The sequence below is a fragment of the Bombina bombina genome, chromosome 3 (assembly GCF_027579735.1).
Source record: "Bombina bombina isolate aBomBom1 chromosome 3, aBomBom1.pri, whole genome shotgun sequence".
In the NCBI taxonomy this organism is placed as follows: Eukaryota; Metazoa; Chordata; class Amphibia; order Anura; family Bombinatoridae; genus Bombina; species Bombina bombina.
Window position 1 is genome coordinate 303933536 of NC_069501.1, and position 20921 is coordinate 303954456.

Here is a 20921-nt window from a genome sequence, read left to right on the forward strand (position 1 = left end):
CAGCTCTAGTGGAATGAGCTGTAATTCTTTCAGGAGGCTGCTGTCCAGCAGTCTCATAAGCTAAACGAATTATGCTACGAAGCCAAAAAGAGAGAGAGGTAGCAGAAGCTTTTTGACCTCTCCTCTGACCAGAGTAAACGACAAACAGGGAAGACGTTTGTCGAAAATCTTTAGTTGCCTGTAAATAAAATTTAAGGGCACGAACTACATCCAGATTGTGCAAAAGACGTTCCTTCCTCGAAGAAGGATTTGGGCACAAGGATGGAACAACAATCTCCTGATTGATATTCCTGTTAGTGACTACCTTAGGTAAGAACCCAGGCTTCAAATAAGGAGAATCACAATGTAAGGCTGATAACTCAGAGACTCTTCGAGCCGAGGAAATAGCCATTAAAAATAGAACTTTCCAAGATAACAACTTTATATCAATGGAATGAAGGGGTTCAAACGGAACACCCTGTAAAACGTTAAGAACAAGTTTTAAACTCCATGGTGGAGCCACAGCTTTAAACACAGGTTTAATCCTGGCCAAAGCCTGACAAAAAGCCTGAACGTCTGGAACTTCTGACAGACGCTTGTGTAACAGAATGGACAGAGCTGAGATCTGTCCCTTTAAGGAACTAGCGGATAACCCCTTTTCTAAACCTTCTTGTAGAAAAGACAATATCCTAGGAATCCTAACCTTACTCCAAGAGTAACCTTTGGATTCGCACCAATATAGGTATTTACGCCATATTTTATGGTAAATCTTTCTGGTGACAGGCTTCCTAGCCTGTATTAAGGTATCAATAACTGACTCAGAAAAACCACGCTTTGATAAGATCAAGCGTTCAATTTCCAAGCAGTCAGCTTCAGAGAAGTTAGATTTTGATGTTTGAAAGGACCCTGAATCAGAAGGTCCTGTTTCAGAGGTAACGACCAAGGTGGACAGAATGACATGTCCACCAGATCTGTATACCAAGTCCTGCGTGGCCATGCAGGCGCTATTAGAATCACTGATGCTTTCTCCTGTTTGATTCTGGCAATCAATCGAGGAAGCATCGGGAAAGGTGGAAACACATAAGCCATCCTGAAGGTCCATGGTGCTGTCAAGGCATCTATCAGGACCGCTCCCGGATCCCTGGATCTGGACCCGTAGCGCGGAAGCTTGGCATTCTGTCGAGACGCCATGAGATCTATCTCTGGTTTGCCCCAACGTGGAAGTATTTGGGCAAAGACCTCTGGATGAAGTTCCCACTCCCCCGGATGAAAAGTCTGACGACTTAAGAAATCCGCCTCCCAGTTCTCCACTCCCGGGATGTGGATTGCAGACAGGTGGCAAGAGTGAGACTCTGCCCAGCGAATTATCTTCGATACTTCCATCATTGCTAGGGAGCTTCTTGTCCCTCCCTGATGGTTGATATAAGCTACAGTCGTGATGTTGTCCGACTGGAACCTGATGAACCCCCGAGTTGCTAACTGGGGCCAAGCCAGAAGAGCATTGAGGACTGCTCTCAATTCCAGAATGTTTATTGGAAGAAGACTCTCCTCCTGATTCCATAGTCCCTGAGCCTTCAGAGAATTCCAGACAGCGCCCCAACCTAGTAGGCTGGCGTCTGTTGTTACAATTGACCAGTCTGGCCTGCTGAATGGCATTCCCCTGGACAGATGTGGCCGATAAAGCCACCATAGAAGAGAATTTCTGGTCTCTTGAATGGAATGAAGGACACGGCATGCATTTTGAAGTTTTGTTAACCTGTCCTCTGTCAGGTAAATCTTCATTTCTACAGAATCTATCAGAGTCCCCAGGAAGGGAACTCTTGTGAGTGGAAAGAGAGAACTTTTCTCTTCGTTCACTTTCCATCCATGCGACCTTAGAAATGCCAGTACTATCTCTGTATGAGATTTGGCAGTTTGAAAGCTTGAAGCTTGTATCAGTATGTCATCTAAGTACGGAGCTACTGAAATTCCTCACGGTCTTAGTACTGCCAGAAGAGTGCCCAGAACCTTTGTGAAGATTCTTGGAGCCGTAGCCAGTCCGAATGGAAGAGCTACAAACTGGTAATGCCTGTCTAAAAAGGCAAACCTTAGATACCGGTAATGACTTCTGTGAATCGGTATGTGAAGGTAAGCATCCTTTAAATCCACTGTGGTCAAGTACTGACCCTCTTGGATCATGGGCAAAATTGTTCGAATAGTTTCCATCTTGAACGATGGAACTCTTAGGAATTTGTTTAGGATCTTTAAATCCAAGATTGGCCTGAAGGTTCCCTCTTTTTGGGAACTACAAACAGATTTGAGTAAAACCCTTGTCCTTGTTCCAACCGCGGAACTGGATGGATCACTCCCATTAATAAAAGATCTTGTACGCAGCGTAGAAACGCTTCCTTCTTTGTTAGGTTTGTTGACAACCTTGACAGATGAAATCTCCCTCTTGGGGGAGAGGATTTGAAGTCCAGAAGGTATCCCTGAGATATGATCTCTAACGCCCAGGGATCCTGAACATCTCTTGCCCAAGCCTGGGCGAAGAGGGAAAGTCTGCCCCCCACTAGATCCGGTCCCGGATCGGGGGCCCTCAATTCATGCTGTCTTAGGGGCAGCAGCAGGTTTTCTGGCCTGTTTGCCCCTGTTCCAGGACTGGTTAGGTTTCCAGCCTTGTCTGTAGCGAGCAACAGCTCCTTCCTGTTTTGGTGCAGAGGAAGTTGATGCTGCTCCTGCTTTGAAATTACGAAAGGAACGAAAATTGGACTGTCTAGCCTTGGCTTTGGCCTTGTCCTGAGGCAGGGCATGACCTTTACCTCCTGTAATGTCATCAATAATCTCTTTCAAGCCGGGCCCGAATAAGGTCTGCCCTTTGAAAGGAATATTAAGCAATTTAGATTTAGACGTAACATCAGCTGACCAGGATTTTAGCCACAGAGCTCTGCGTGCCTGAATGGCGAATCCTGAATTTTTAGCCGCAAGTTTAGTTAAATGTACTACGGCATCTGAAATAAATGAATTAGCTAACTTAAGGAATTTAAGTTTGTGTGTGATGTCATCTAGTGTGGATGATTGAAGTGTCTCTTCCAGAGACTCAAACCAAAATGCTGCTGCAGCCGTGACAGGCGCAATACATGCAAGAGGTTGCAATATAAACCCTTGTTGAACAAACATTTTCTTAAGGTAACCCTCTAATTTTTTATCCATTGGATCTGAAAAAGCACAGCTATCCTCCACTGGGATAGTGGTACGCTTAGCTAAAGTAGAAACTGCTCCCTCCACCTTAGGGACCATTTGCCATAAGTCCCGTGTGGCGGCGTCTATTGGAAACATTTTTCTGAATATAGGAGGGGGTGAGAAAGGCACACCGGGTCTATCCCACTCCTTAGTAACAATGTCAGTAAGTCTCTTAGGTATAGGAAAAACGTCAGTACTCGTCGGTACCGCAAAATATTTATCCAACCTACACATTTTTTCTGGGATTGCAACTGTGTTACAATCATTCAGAGCCGCTAATACCTCCCCTAGTAACACACGGAGGTTCTCAAGCTTAAATTTAAAATTTGAAATGTCTGAGTCCAGTTTATTTGGATCAGAACCGTCACCCACAGAATGAAGCTCTCCGTCTTCACGTTCTGCAAACTGTGACGCAGTATCAGACATGGCCCTTGCATTATCAGCGCACTCTGTTCTCATCCCAGAGTGATCACGTTTACCTCTTAGTTCTGGTAGTTTAGCCAAAACTTCAGTCATAACAGTAGCCATATCCTGTAATGTGATTTGTAATGGCCGCCCAGATGCACTCGGCGCTACAATATCACGCACCTCCTGAGCGGGAGATGCAGGTACTGACACGTGAGGCGAGTTAGTCGGCATAACTCTCCCCTCGTTGTTTGGTGAAATATGTTCAATTTGTACAGATTGACTATTTTTTAAAGTAGCATCAATGCATTTAGTACATAAATTTCTATTGGGCTCCACTTTGGCATTAACACATATAGCACAGAGATATTCCTCTGAATCAGACATGTTTAACACACTAGCAAATAAACAGCAACTTGGAAATACTTTTCAAAGTAATTTACAAATAATATGAAAACGAACTGTGCCTTTAAGAAGCACAGAAAATATTATAACAGATAAAATAATTAAGTTATAGCATCAATCTTTGTCAGAATATACAGTTTTAGCAAAGGATTGTTCCCCTCAGCAAATGATAACTAACCCAGGCAGCAGAAAAAAATACACAAATAAACGTTTTTTATATCACAGTCAATACAATCAGCACAGCTCTGTGAATGATTACTTCCCTCAAAAAAGACTCTTGAGATCCCTGAACTCTGTAGAGATGAACCGGATCATGCAGGAAGAAAATGAACCTCTGACTGAGTTTTTCTGATGCATAGTGAAAGCACCAAAATGGCCCCTCCCCCACACACATAACAGTGAGAGGGATCAGTGAACTGCTCTAATTTAAATCAAAACTATTGCCAAGTGGAAAAAAAGTGCCCAAAACATTTTTTCACCCAGTACCTCAGAGAAAAAAACGTTTTTACATGCCAGCAAAAAAACGTTTTACCTCAATAATTAATTGTCATTTAAAACCTATTGCAAGTCCCTGCAAAATAGGTTAAGTCTATGTATACAGTTTAAAAGCCAGAGAAGTACCATTTCCCAGAAAACTGAAGTGTAAAATATACATACATGACAGCCTGATATCAGCTACATCTACTGCATTCAAGGCTGAGTTTACATTATAACGGTATGGCAGGATTTTCTCATCAATTCCATGTCAGAAAATAATAAACTGCTACATACCTCTTTGCAGATTAATCTGCCTGCTGTCCCCTGATCTGAAGTTTACCTCTCCTCAGATGGCCGAGAAACAGCAATATGATCTTAACTACTCCGGCTAAAATCATAGAAAAACTCAGGTAGATTCTTCTTCAAATTCTACCAGAGAAGGAATAACACACTCCGGTGCTATTATAAAATAACAAACTTTTGATTGAAGATATAAAAACTAAATATATCACCATAGTCCTCTCACACATCCTATCTAGTCGTTGGGTGCAAGAGAATGAATGGAGGTGACGTAGAGGGGAGGAGCTATATAGCAACTCTGCTGGGTGAATCCTCTTGCACTTCCTGTAGGGGAGCAGTTAATATCCCACAAGTAATGATGACCCGTGGACTGATCACACTTAACAGAAGAAAAACAAGGAGTCTTTTAGAATCAATGTAGGGTGAGAAGAAAAGGTATTATTAAAAGGGTATAAAAATGTATTTATAGGCTTTTGACGTTTGGGAAACTTTGCCTCCCTCTGGTAGGAATGTATATCCCATATGTAACAGCTCATGGACTCTCGTCACATATATGAAAGAAAGTTAGGTCATGGGGATTCCTAAATAGCCCCTACAGATATATTAAGGGTCACGAGAGCTATTTTTTTGCATAAAAATGTTTCAGCTGGTAGGCAAGCTAAGTTCCCTGGCTATGTTATACTTGTGATAAAGTATCTTCTTATAGTCTGTGGGCTATGTAAGTGCTGTATAGTGATACACCCCTCCACTGAGCTTACCAGGCAGATGTCTGTAGCTGTAATCAGTAGAGAGCCCTTCCAGTGCTTGTACAGGTACAATAGAGAATCTGAAAGTAAGTACCTGTAGTCCCACAGGGGGATGCTAAGAAATATGTCCCCTCAACACCTGAGGGTAGTTATGGCTGAAATTCCATAGCAATATACTGCGCACACAACAAGGTTCCTATACCCTGTATCATTCAGAGTGCTAAATGCTTCTTACTACTGTTTGCTTTTTTTCTGAATTAATATATCTTAGGGGTTGTGAGTCTCACATTGGTCTGAGCTCCCACAAAATAATCCATAAGCAAGTAGCTGGAACACCTTTATCTTCAGCCTTCTCCTAGGAGACCAAGAACAAAACTGAGGAGAGATGGGAGGGATTAAAGCTCTTGAATGGGTTCTTGGCCTCCTCTTATGGATTCCTATGGACTATCATTATTTTACAAAAGAAATTGTTTTTTTTTTTGTAAACAGTACATTCTATATTAATCATGAAAGAAAATTGTGCATCTGACTAGGCCTGCATTGCAAAAAATAATGCCTGCAAAATGTGCTCATCTTGTAATAAATGTAGTTTTTAGTTGAATGACGATGTAAACTAGCCAATAAACCTGTTTTTACCAGGCCAGTGCCAGATTACTACATACCTGATATGAATTTCAGTGCAGCAGGACTATTTAGACTGTTCTCTGCCAGTAATAATATTGAATTGGTTGGTGGACATTAACTGAGTGATGTTTTGTAGCTTTTGGGAAAAAGGTTAAATAAGATTATTCTGAGGTTTTGCCTGAAGATGCCATTTTTGTAACAGTAAATTATATTTTGGGTTTAAAAGGGTTTAAAAAGTTTTGCATTTAAAATTGCTAAACTGAAAATATCACAAATAAATATCCAAACTGAAACATCAATATTTAATTTATATAAAATTAAAGGAACCTGAGATAAAAAGTAAGCTCGTAAATGTGTGTAAAACAATACAACTGCAGGTTTATGCACAACTGCCTTCTTACCAGCTTTCACAGTTAGAGCCAGTGTGATGGTATCTGACGATGGTTTTGCTGAGGAAAATAAGGAGAGAGTAGTTAGGCCATATGTAAAATACGTAAATCTAGAAAACATAGATCGCTATATATGTATGTATAAAATATAACAAACTTGACCAGCAAGTTCCCTTATTTTACACTCTGTTTGTGGCTGTTAAAGGGACAGTCAAGTCCAAAAAAAACTTTCATGTTTTAAATAGGGCATGCAATTTTCAACAACTTCCCAATTTACTTTTATCACCAATTTTGCTTTGTTCTCTTGGTATTCTTAGTTGAAAGCTAAAACTAGGAGGTTCATATGCTAATTTCTTAGACCTTGAAGACTGCCTCTAATCTGAATACATTTTGACCACTAGAGGGCATTAGTACACATGTTTCATATAGAAAACATTAAGCTCATGCACGTAAAGTGACCTAGGAGTGAGCACTGATTGGCTAAACTGCATGTCTGTCAAAAGAACTGAAATAAGGGGGCAGTCAGCAGAAGCTTAGATACAAGATAATTACAGAGGTAAAACGTGTATTATTATAACTGTGTTGGTTATGCAAAACTGGGGAATGGGTAATAAAGGGATTATCTTTCTTTTTAAACAACAAAAATTCTGGTGTTGACTGTCCCTTTAACTGTCTTGACACCCGGTGACCCTTTTGGAGGGTAAAACATGCCTGGAACACATTCATATTTCTGCTCCTGGTAAAGTCATATTTGTCTATTGGAAATTTAAATTGTTTATGATAACTGGGTTTTATATATGACTGGTCATGCCCAGATTTGTGCTAACTCAAAAAGGGGGAGAGGTCCTTTCCAATCCATTGCAATAGCCATACAAAGGGCTTTACATGGGATCCTACTAAGTTTTCAAATCTGAGGCCTTGAATTCAACACTGGTATTCCAATCCATCAAAAATTGATTTTCACATCAGTTTTCAACGTCTCTTTTTCAATAGCCTTGACCTCTTGAAAAGTTACTTTAGGTATTTTGTATGGCATATGTTTTTTTTAGTGTTTTTTGAGTAGCAGCCAGGAACTCAATATTATGAATTGTAGCTATCCAATTTGTAAAACCCTGCAATCACATATAAGTACAGAACTACCCCAGCTCTGCACACACACATTACCTAGCTGACCGACCAAATTCATGACTGTCCCCCCAAAAATAGGGATGACTTATCACCTTACATTCACGCATGAAAATATGTGTTGTTTTTTTTTTTGCTTTTCTTTTCTTTTTTTTTTACATAAGTAAAATATTTTTACAGTTATGATGACACCATACAGCAGTATTAATATAATAATGCTCACTGTATACAGTGGCCTGAATTTATCACAGAAAAAATTGTCTAATATGCATTTTTATTTTATTATTTCAGTTTTAATTAAAGATTATTTTTAATTAAAAGGACAGTAAAGTAAAAAATTAAAAAAACAGGAAAGTCAAAATTTTACTTCAGGATTCAGAAAAAGCATTACATTCTTAAACAACTTTCTAAGGGTTAGATTACAAGTGGAGCACTAAATTATCAGTCGCACCATTATTAATCAACCATTACAAGTGGCTGGTTATTGCTACCGCAAGCTTGCGGTACCAATTAGTGCTTTTAAAATTAACCAGAGATCAGATATCTGGTTAGTTTGATTAATTCCCCAAAGGCCCCCAAAATACATTCTAGTGTATGTTATTAATAAATAAAGATAGCAGCATCTTTATTTTTCAATAAAATAACTGCACTAGGCAGTATTTTGGGGATAAAGTTGGCGGGAGTGGGGTGTAAAGTGCCTTTACATTGTGATCTATGGGAACTGTGTTCCCAGTAAATATGTCCGCACCTCCAACTCAATGGAAATCAGATATTTATAAAAAGTAAAAAAAAGTATTTTATTGTAACAAAGAAATTAAAAAACAAAAAGCCATAAAAACAATGGACAAACATGTTTTGCACTTTACCCTAGCACTTGGTCACTGGCATGTTCCAAATCTTGAGCCAGACTACTATTTAAAGCTAATGGGTCCAAAGTGGACAACTGTGTAATTATTTCTTAAAGGGAAATCATCTTGGTATAGGTATATATTGTCCTCATAATTATCTATTCTTATTTTGTATATTTATAAAGTATCACCATTAATGTAAAGTGGTGAGGACTGGAAAAAAAATGTAATCTTTATATAGGTATAGATATGTATTGTACCAAAATACCATCAGATATGTGCAGAAATATGTATTTATGAATAAATAGAACATATTCTGCTATGTGAAGAACATTGGATTGTGCAATGTTCATATTTCATGTTAGGTTAGGGCACCGGGTTTGCGTGCAAGTAGGGTGTGGGTTTTCCCCCCACTCTTTTGCTTCATTAACTTCTATAAAAGAATACATAATTGTGGTTACAATAGTCTATGTGCAAAATTATTATTTTTTACTTTGAACTTGTAAAATGAGCGCTACCTGTTGCGCACACAAAGCCTACTTCTAGCGGAGTTACCGCACGAGTGGGAGCATTAAATAAATCTGAGCCTTAAAGGGACACTGAACCCAAATTTTTTCTTTTGTGATTCAGATAGAGCATGAAATTTTAAGCATCTTTCTAATTTACTCCTATTATCAAATTTTCTTCATTCTCTTGGTATCTTTATTTGAAATGCAAGAATGTAAGTTTAGATGCCGGCCCATTTTTGGTGAACAACCTGGGTTGTCCTTGCTGATTGGTGGATAAATTCATCCACCAATAAAAAAGCACTGTCCAGAGTTCTGAACTTAAAAAAAAACTTAGATGCCTTCTTTTTCAAATAAAGATAGCACGAGAATGAAGACAAATTGATAATAGGAGTAAATTAGAAAGTTGCTTAAAATTGCATGCTCTATCTAAATCACGAAAGAAAAAATTTGGGTTCAGTGTCCCTTTAATATTTAGGACTAGATTACAAGTAGCGTGATATTGTTAGCGTGGGTGATGATAACCTATATCACAACTGTGTTAACCTATTTGCGTATTATAAATTGAAAGTAAACACGTTTACTCAAGCGCAAACTAAATTAGCGTGTTGGGTTTGGTTTCCGTGACTGAACACCCAGCATAAAAAGTAAGAGACATTGTTTCATAGTGTGAGCTGACAGCTCTGTGAGAACCTGGGGATCACTTACATTTTAAGACATTGGTGAAAGTTGGAAATTCCCTCTTGGCTTATTTTGTTAATAAACCTCATAAGATTAACTTAAAGAATACAAAACTAAATACACCCTTAAATACATGCAGGACAGAAAGTGCCCTACTTACACATACATTTAAAGTTACAACATACTACTGTTCATTTACATTCAGCACACTAATAGCTACATTCAGTTCACGCTTAACAGTAGAGAAAAAAAATCTGCTTGTTTATTTACCCCTTGAATGTCTATGCACTTACACATAATACTTAAAGGAACAATAAAGACATTATTTTGTATTTTATAGCATTTTTCAAAATTTAAACATTGAATTGCAAAATATCTACATACAAAATACATGTGCAGGGTTTTATAGTCTTAAAGCAGTTGTCTATGAATAATATGCTTCAAAATCCAGGTTGTTTTGATATTTCCATTAAACATGTTATGGTAAATTACATTTTGGGTTTAATGTCATTTAAGGTTTTACATTTAAAATTGCTAAGCTGAAAATATAATCACAAGGATACATCGAACCTTAAACATGAATATTTAATTAATATAAAGGCATAAAGGCACCTGGGGTAAAAAAGTAAGCACGTAAATGTATGTAAAACAATACAACTGCAGGTTTATGCACAACTGCCTTCTTACCAGCTTTCACAGTTGGAGCCAGTGTGGTGGTATCTGACGATGGTTTTGCTGAGGAAGATAAGGAGAGAGTAGTTAGGCCATATGTAAAATACGGAGTATATATATATATATAGCACACAGAGAAAGTCCAGCACTCACTTACTAGCTCTCAGCTAAGATTAAGAGCAAAAATGGAAGAGTTAGTTACCGTAAATTAAAAAAGAAAAAAACAAATAGAGCAACCAATGATTTCATGCTTATTTTTTTTATCTAATTGAACAAAAAAGGATATTAATGCTGTACATATACAATTTATCTAACTTTTAAATAAAAGAGCTGTAAACACATTTCTATATTTTAAAGAAGCCTGTCAGAAGCTTTTTTGTCTTACATATCCAGTTTCACTACTTTCCTCTAAAATAATACGAATAAAGCTTTTCTACAAACCTTTATCCAATCCTCTATCATTTTTACTGTGACATTTCTTATAATTTCTGTACCATTGCATATTGTCGTTTAAAGAAAGATGGAAGTCAAAATTAAAGTTTTATAGCTCAGCTCAAGGAGCTGATTTATCACGGCCCGAGTGGGGCCGTATACCCCTGTTTCCGTGTGAACCTTCACTCTCTCAGGAGTTAAGCAGCAGTGGTCTTAAGACCGCTGTTCCTTATCTCGTACACCACCTCTGAGGCTGCAGATATCAATCCGCCTGATTGTGTACGATCGGGTTGATTGACACCCCCTGCTAGCGGCCAATCTGCAGGGTGCGGCATTACAAAGCAGTTCACCAGAACTGCTTGTGCAATGTTAAATGCTGACAGCGTATGCTGACGGCATTCAGCGATGTCTGGTGGACATGATATGCTACAGCTGATCATGTCTGCTGTAATGTTATTAACATGTCATGTGATGTGTTTGTCAATTTGCATACAGAATGTTGATTGGCTGTTGGTGTTTCTACCATATATGGAAACAAGTTCAGTTAGGATAATAAACAGTTAGTGGCTAGATGCAGCTCTGTGTTCTCTGAGTTATTCCTTGGTAAGACACTAATTTGAGTGACTACACAAGAACAATACATGATGTCAGAAGCTGGTTTCTTTCTGCAAGATGGATTTATCAGGTGTGCCTATGTCACAGATGGATTGGGACTCAAAAAATTTACCAGATGCATGGAGGAGATTTTGCCATCATGTACAGCTCATATTTTCTGGCCCTCTCTGTGGCAAGCCTGAGGAAACCTTGTGCAGCTACTTGCTTCTCTGGGTAGGTGAAAAAGGGAGAGATGTTTATATTACTTGGACATTAACATTTGAGGAGTCTAAAAAGTTGAAGTCTTATTATGACAAATTTGAGGAATATGTTTTGCCCAAAGCTAATCCAATCTTTGCAAGATACAAGTTTCATGAAAAAATGCAGGGGGAACATGAGGCATTTGAACATTTTGTAACAGAACTTAAATTGCTTGTAAAAGACTGTGGATATGTTAACAGTGATGAGATGGTACGAGACCGCATTGTTTTTGCCACTAATTCTCCAAAAGTCAGAGAGAAATTACTTAATCAGGGTGCTGATCTAACACTTGAAAAAGCCATTGATATAGTGCGGACGCAAGAAATTGCACAAGAGCAGCTTAAGACAATAAACTCACGTGCAATGGCAACCCAGAGTCAGTCAGCTCATACAGTGTTTAGTAAAAAAACAGCATCAGCCCAGCAAAAGCATTGGACAACTGTGAAAGGAAGTGACAGGAGCATCACTAAAGACAGGCTATGCAGTCGTTGTGCTCTTCAACACAGCCAGGAAGACACGTGCCCTGCAAAAGGACGTCAGTGCAAAATATGCAATAAATTTAACCACTTTGCAAAGGAATGTAAGTCAAGGCCGCCAGATACACGTAAAACTGTACATACAGTTCAAAACACAAATATTGAAGAGCTGGATGAACTGTTTATTGATGCAGTTAACAAAGAGCACAAAGACAAAGAATGTGAACAGGCTTTCGCAGAAATTGAGTTAGGTGCACAAGCAGATAAAGTCAAATTTAAATTAGATACTGGTGCTCAGGTAAATATAATTCCTACCAACAGATTTAAAAATATCTTCAATACTGTAGCACTGAAGCCCACAGCATGCCGTCTTACAGGCTATGGAGGTGAGCCGCTTGATGTTAAAGGGACCTGTCAGTTAAAATGTAAATACAAAGACACTAAAACTGTGCTTGAATTCTACATTGTCAACAGACGCCCCACCTATACTTGGTTTGAGAGCATGTCTAGACATGGGGTTAATTAACCTTGTCTTCTCAGTGTGCGCAGATGTAGATAAACCCTGTGCTATAATAAAGGAATTTTCTGATGTTTTTCAAGGCATTTGACAGTTTCCAGGTGAATGCACTATACACCTACACCCCACAGCAGTCCCTGTTGTATACCCACCCAGGAGAATTCTATTCATGCTGCGTAGTCGCCTCAAGGAGGAGCTAGACAATATGGAAAAATCAGGGATTATTGTGAAAGTGCTTGAACCCACTGACTGGGTCAATGCCCTGGTAGTTGTGGAAAAACCCTGCACTGGAAAACTCAGGGTTTGTTTAGATCCCAGAGACTTGAATAAAGCAATCAAGAGGCCACATTACCCTCTTCCAACTTTGGATGACATCACCCCAAAACTTGCTGGAGCACAATTCTTCAGTGTACTGGATGCAAAATCTGGATACTGGGCGATCAAACTCTCAAAAGAATCATCCAAGCTAACAACATTTAATACAGTGGCCGGAAGATACAGATTTCTCCGCTTACCCTTTGGACTGATTTCAGCTCAAGACAAATTTCAGAGAAAGATTGATGAGACTTATGAAGGGCTTGAGGGGGTAACAGTCATTGTTGACGACATACTCGTGTTTGGAAAAACAAAAGAGGAACATGATGCAAACTTGCATGCCGTACTCAAGAGAACCTGTGAAAAAGGAGTACGCCTTAACCCAGAGAAAAGTGTGATATGTGTCTCAGAGGTCAGTTATTTTGGGCACAAGCTAACACGTGAAGGCATCAAACCTGATCCAGAGAAGATCAATGCCATAAAAGATATGCGTCCTCCCAAGAACAAGTCAGAGCTGGAGACCATCCTAGGTATGGTTAATTATCTGTCCAAGTTCGCACCAAACTTATCTGAGATTAATGCGCTATTGAGGCAGCTTCTGAAACAGATAAATGCGTTTGTATGGGATGAAACTCACGGAAAAGCATTTGATAAAATGAAAGAGCTGATTACAAAGGAACCGGGTCCCATTCTATGTTACTACGATCCTAGCAAAGAGCTCTGCCTGCAGGGTGATGCATCAAAGAGTGGCCTAGGTGCTGTATTGCTCCAAGAAGGTAAGTCAATTGCCTATGCTTCTAAATCTCTCACACCAACAGAAGAAAACTATGTTCAAATTGAGGAGTTATATGCTGTGGTGCCTGGATGCAAACGTTTTCACATGTATGTCTATGGCAGAAAGATTGTTGTTGAATCTGACCACAAACCTTTAATACCCATAATGAAGAAACCCCTTGCAGCTGCACCACCAAGCCTTTAGAGAATGATCTTGCAACTACAGAGGTATGACATTGAAATAGTACATTGTTCAGGAAAAGACATTCCAACAGCCGACACCCTGTCCAGGAAATCAATACCATACAGACTTGAATCACTGAATGAAGGAATTGATGCACAGATTCACACAGTCATAACCAATCTCCCTATTAGTGACAGGAAACTGACTGACATTCGAACAGCTACAGAACAGGATCCTCAACTCATTATGCTGAAAAACATAATCATATCTGGGTGGCCTAACGTAAGGAAAAGATGTCTTTCCAGCCTTATTGAATACTGGAATCACAGAGATGAAATTTCAGAGATTGAAGGGATCCTATTCAAAGGCGAGAAAATAATTGTCCCAGGTGTGCTGAGGCCAAATATGCTAGAGCGTATACACACTGGGCATATGGGAATTGAGAGGAGTAAGCAAAGAGCCAGAGACATATTATTTTGGCCAGGAATGAACAAACAAATTGAGGATATGGTCGAAAAATGCCCTACCTGCCTAGAACGCCGAAAGTCTAACCCTAAAGATCCCATGATCTCTCATCAGATTCCAGAGCGTCCATGGCAAATCATTGCAACAGATCTTTTTATGTGGAATGGTCAGGACTACTTAATCACTGTTGATTACTACAGCAGATTTTTTGAATTGGAAAGACTCCACTCAACCACATCAGCGACCATAATCCGCAAGCTAAAGGCTATATTTGCAAGACATAGTATACCTGAAAAGGTAATTTCAGATAATAGTCCACAATATAAATCAGGTGACTTCGAAAACTTTGCAGTTCATTGGGACTTTGCACATGTAACGTCCAGTCCCCACCATCCACAAAGCAATGGTCTTGCAGAAAAGACATTGAAAACAGCAAAGATCATACTAAACAAAGCAAAAGCTGAAGGAAAGGACCCGTACCTCAGCCGCTGGAACACAGGAATACCCATGTGGATGGATTCAAGTCTCGCTCACAATTGTTCATGAGTAGATGTCTACGTTCTATCCTGCCTACAATTGGCGAACAACTGCAGCCTCAGGTAGTTGATCAAAAATGTGTGCATGCCAAAAGAGAACATAAACAAGCACAAGAAAATCCTATTCGTTTTCAGCAAGCCAGTGGTCAATGGGTGCCTGCCACTATTCTGCAGCCTGCAGACACACAAAGATCTTACCACATCCGCACCAGCGATGATCAAGTTCTCTGTCGCAACCGATGACACCTGATGGAAACTAAAGAACTGCAACTAGAAGCACATGAGCCAACCCTTGAGATCCCAAGCACAACCACAAATACACCTGCAATCCCAGAACAACTGAAAGAAGACACTGACAACGCTGAAACATGCACAGCAGGTTTTCAATTCACACGTTCTGGTCGTATGGTAAAACCTAGAAACATTCTGGACCTATAATATAAAATATAAATGTGATATTTTAACATGTCATAAAAAGGGAGATGTAATGTTATTAACATGTCATGTGATGTGTTTGTCAATTTGCATACAGAATGTTGATTGGCTGTTGGTGTTTCTCCCATATATGGTAACAAGTTCAGTTAGGATAATAAACAGTTAGTGACTAGATGCAGCTCTGTGTTCTCTGAGTTATTACTTGGTAAGACACTAATTTGAGTGACTACACAAGAACAATACATCCGCCAGACATTGATAAATTGGCCCCAAAGAGTACAATTTTGAATAACTTTCACCTAGATTTAGAGTTTTGCGTTAGCCGTCCAAACCAGCGTTAAGGGGTCCTAACGCTGGTTTTTGCCGCCCGCTGGTATTTAGAGTCAGTCAGGAAAGGGTCTAACGCTCACTTTCCAGCCGTGACTTTTCCATACCGCAGATCCCCTTACGCCATTGCGCATCCTATCTTTTCAATGGGATCTTCCTAACGCCGGTATTTAGAGTCTTGGCTGAAGTGAGCGTTAGAACTCTAACGACAAAACTCCAGCCGCAGAAAAAAGTCAGGAGTTAAGAGCTTTATGGGCTAACGCCGATTTATAAAGCTCTTAACTACTGTGCTCTAAAGTACACTAACACCCATAAACTACCTATGCACCCCTAAACCGAGGTCCCCCCACATCGCCGCCACTATAATTAAATTTTTTAACCCCTAATCTGCCGACCACACACCGCCGCAACCTACATTATCCCTATGTACCCCTAATCTGCTGCCCCTAACATCGCCGACACCTACATAATATTTATTAACCCCTAATCTGCCCCCCCAACGTCGCCGCTACCTACCTACACTAATTAACCCCTAATCTGCCGACCGGACCTCGCCGCTACTATAATAAATGTATTAACCCCTAAACCGCCTCACTCCCGCCTAAAAAACCCTATAATAAATAGTATTAACCCCTAATCTGCCCTCCCTAACATCGCCGACACCTAACTTCAAGTATTAACCCCTAATCTGCCGACCAGACCTCGCCGCTACTATAATAAATGTATTAACCCCTAAAGCTAAGTCTAACCCTAACCCTAACACCCCCCTAAATTAAATATAATTTAAATCTAACTAAATAAAATAAATCTTATTAAATAAATTAATCCTATTTAAAGCTAAATAGTTACCTGTAAAATAAACCCTAATATAGCTACAATATGACTAATAATTATATTGTAGCTATTTTAGGATTTATATTTATTTTACAGGCGACTTTGTATTTATTTTAACTAGGTACAATAGCTATTAAATAGTTATTTACTATTTAATAGCTACCTAGTTAAAATAATTACAAAGTTGCCTGTAAAATAAATATAAATCCTAAAATAGCTACAGTATCCTTTCATGGAAAGGAGGTAATTTCCATCACAAGATACCAAGCTAAAAAAGATAAATTTGATAATAGAAGAATATATTGGAAAGATTTCTAACTGCATGCTTGATCTGTATCCTGAAAGTTTAGTTTCGATTTTGTGTGCCTTTAACTGATGCATTATATCCTTCTATACTGAATCTAATTTCTAGTCAATGTTACTATACTCGCGAAACCTGAGGAATACAGAAAAGGGTTTATCAAATCATAGGGCACAAAAAACATTTTGTAGCCTTTGATGTCAGATCCTTTTCACTTTACTGTGACATAACTCCATATTTTCTCAAGATGTGTGAGGAACTTTAAATATATTTATATTTTGTCAGAGAAGTCAACCAATACATTTACTATTTGTAAACAAATATTCTCTTTTTATGGGCAAAATGGCATTATGCTGATTTACTGTTCTCAGATACTGCATTCAGTGGTATATGCATTTGTTTTGAATAAATTAAAGGGACAGTGTATTGTTAAATGGTTTGTCCTTAATGTGTTTGCAATAACTTATACCAGATGCAGAGTTAAACATGTATGGGAAATTATTAATTTAGTTTTATTTGTGCATATGAAATCGTTTTTTTCCCCCTGCTACCTGAAACCACAACCTAATGTAATGGACTGAGCTTGCATGTAGAGCAGACCTCAGCTTATCTCTATATTTATACAAAATCATCCTTATGTATCTATACATAATGAGAACAATGGAAACATTTTAGTTACATTCTGTCCAAACCTTCTTTTTTACATAGCTTTCTATAACCAGTACTTAAGTATTGTAATTTCTAGTATAGGTGAGAATACAACAGGCAAAAGCAGCTACTTCAAAATCAAAGTAAATGAGCTATTTGTAAACAATTTAATACATTCCAGCAGGTAAAATGGGTCATTGGGAACATGTTAAAGGAGAGCAAAAAATCAAAGTACACTGTCCCTTTAATTTTAAAGATATTTACACTTTGCACACTGTTTACCATTCATGAAAATCACTCAAACGTAATTTGTTTTTTTTAAAAATAATAACACAATAAAATGTAAACTTCAAGGCAAATTATTGCATCAACATCTGCAATTAAAATTTGTTTTAGTAAAACTTGATTTGAGCTAAAATAACTGTGAATAATTGGCTAATGTTGCACATTGCAGTTATTGAGAATAATAATAAAATAACTGTTTACACCTGTAGAAGTGATTCTGAACAAAACAGTGGGCTCTTCCTGATAAAGAAAACAAAAACAAGCTGCATTATAGAATGCTACATTACACTCAAGTAATACATCTTATACACTAACCCATACACCCTCAAACTTGGCCCTCCAGAGGTTTTGGAACTACATTTCCCATGATGCTCAGCCAACATATCAGCTAGCTGAGCATCATGGGAAATGTAGTTCCAAAACCTCTGTAGGGCCAAGTTTGAGGATGTCAGCACTGACCCATGCAAATCAGGCAAGGCCATATCAGCGCAAGATTCCTGGAAATGTAAGCAATACAAACAGAATAAACTTGATCAAAGGGCGCCAAAGAACAAAACAGTAATAAACTATATAATAAAAGTCAGAACAGTAATAAACTATATAATAAAAGTCAGGTGCCTTCAACATTAACAGACCATTGATGCAGTTTGTAACCTAAGCTACCCAGTCTCTAATGTGCACAGCATTGATAGAAAATACTTATGTTCTATGCTACAAATCATCTTGCAATTAGATGGGTTTGGAATTATGTCCCATAGACCATTTCACTGCTTTATTACAGTGTTAAAAGGAACATAAAACCCATCATTTTTTTTCCATGAATCAGATGGAAAATACAATTTTTAAACAACTTTCCAGTTTACTTCTATTATCTAATTTGTATAATTTTTTGTTATCCTTTGTTGAAAATGCAGCAATGCATTATTGGGAGCTAGTTAAAACATTGGGAGAGCATATATGTGGAGCCACCAATCTGCAATGCCTGAACCTACCTAGGTATCCTATTAAACAAATGATATCAAGAGAACAAAGCAAATTAGATAATAGAAGTAAATTGGAAAGCTGCTTAAAATTAAAGTCCCTATCTGAATCATGAAAGCAAAACATTGGGTTTCATGTCCCTTCAAGAAAAAAGCAGACACCACTGCCGTGCCCAGAAACAACTGATGTGGAAACGCTAAACATCCTGTGGTCTGTGAGGCGGTCTCCGTTTGATTTTAATTTAAATAAAACAGATACAGTTTATGAACGCTTCTCTCCAAGGACCTAGTAATTAGAAAACTTTACACTTTTCTGGAGACATGAATTCTAATAATCCTGGGGTTGTGAGAATCAACAAGTGCTATATGAATTGTTTTATGTTGCATAAAATATTCAACGGATTTTACCCAGAGGTCGACCAATCCATGGGAATTGTACTCCTGACACATAACTTCAGATTATAAACATATTTACATACAAATAACCCTCTTATGCCAACCTCTTTATGGGGTGGTGGGAGCGGTTCCACGTCTATGGAGATAACAATATCTTTTCATCTTCAATAGTGAAATACATGCGTTTCATTGATGACCTGTTGATTATCTGGTCTTCAGGCCATTCTCAGGCACAGGCATTTGTTGAACATCTTAACACGAATAGGATAGGACTAAAGTTTACGTTTGAATGGAACAAGAAATCCATTAACTACCTTGATGTCACATTGACATTTGATAAATGTTCCAAAAAGATAAACTCTACTCTTTTTAGAAAACCGATCTCGGGCAATGCCCTGTTACACGCTCGCAGCAGTCATCCTGGGCATGTGTTTAAGGGTATTGCCAAAGGTCAATTTATGCGAGCTAGACGAAACTGTACTCGTTTTGAAGATTTTCAGGCAGAGAGTCAAAGCCTTAGTGAAAGGTTTGCAGACAGACAGTATTCGAAAAAATTGGTCAAAAGATCCTATATTGAAGTTAGCCAAATGAACAGAGAGGATTTGTTTACACACAAGACAAAGACACTGACTAACAGCACTGACACTAAGACAAAACCAACATTGGTTACTACATACTCTAACCAATATTACCAAGTGTGTAACATAATAAGAAAGAATTTGCCGATTCTAAGAGGGGACACTAGACTGCGCGGCGTCATTAAAGATGGATGTAACTTTGTTAACAAAAAGAATCTGACGCTGGGCAACCTTTTAGCCCCTAGTATGCTTAAGAAGGAAAAAAGAAATCACTCTTGGCTAAACTTCAATAGTACCTACAAATGTGGAAAAAGGTCGTGCAAATCTTGTGACCACATATATGTATCTAACACCTTTACTTCAGCCACAACTATGGAAGTTTTTGAAACAAAAGGATGTGTTAAGTGTGGTAACAAATATGTGGTATACTTGATAGAGTGCACCCAGTGTGTCCGCCAATATGTAGGTAGAACCACCAGGGAAGTGGGGACTAGGATAAAAGAGCACCTTTCATACGTTAATCAAGAGAGAGCGGTCTCAGCTCTATCTAAACATTTTTTGGAGGTACATCATGGAAATTTGAGCACCTTTAGGTGGCAGGCTATCGAGCAGATTGTAAGTCCCCCTAGAGGTGGTAACAAATTTCATATCTTATCCAGACAGGAGATCTACTGGATTCATAAACTCGGTAGCCTGCTACCTACAGGGTTTAACTCAGAGTTTGACATCATTAATTACTGGCATAGGTAGTATATCATCTTAGCTATTCTTTGGAAGTTCAAAAGATGAAAGGGAATTGAGACTTAAGGTTTAAACTTGTACTATTTACTAAATAGGCTTGCATCAGCAATACGGCTGTAAACTATAGGAGATTTATGATTTTTATCATACTGGCACTAAATACTATATATAATATAAAAAAAAGGTTTGACATATGTCCCATCAAGTGTAAAGCCAGAAATTATATGTGTTGAATAATAGCTAATTATCACATTTGGTTATTTTAATACCTATATTCTAAGAGATAGGCATGTCAATTCAAGTTTCATACTGTATTGTGCCTTTATTTCTATCTAACCCAAATTTATTAATATCTAATGTTATCATCATAATCTTTTGTAGCAGTTAAGTTTAAATGTATATTATTGCTATCCATTGTTATTATTAATATGCCCTATCTATATTGAATAATATGTAACAGGGTTAG

At 38.3% G+C, this 20921-nt stretch overlaps 1 protein-coding gene across 8 annotated transcripts in view; it reads right to left on the bottom strand.

The window, feature by feature from the left end:
• ADGRG2 (adhesion G protein-coupled receptor G2) overlaps nucleotides 1–20921 on the bottom strand; it is a 308878-nt gene that overhangs the window by 175923 nt on the left and 112034 nt on the right. For all 8 annotated transcript variants that reach the window (XM_053706390.1, XM_053706388.1, XM_053706386.1 and 5 more), the window contains 2 exons: nucleotides 10392–10439; nucleotides 6557–6604 (listed from right to left, as the gene is read on the bottom strand). In XM_053706390.1, the coding sequence (XP_053562365.1) occupies nucleotides 6557–6604; nucleotides 10392–10439 (96 nt within the window). The remainder of the gene's footprint in view (nucleotides 1–6556; nucleotides 6605–10391; nucleotides 10440–20921) is intronic.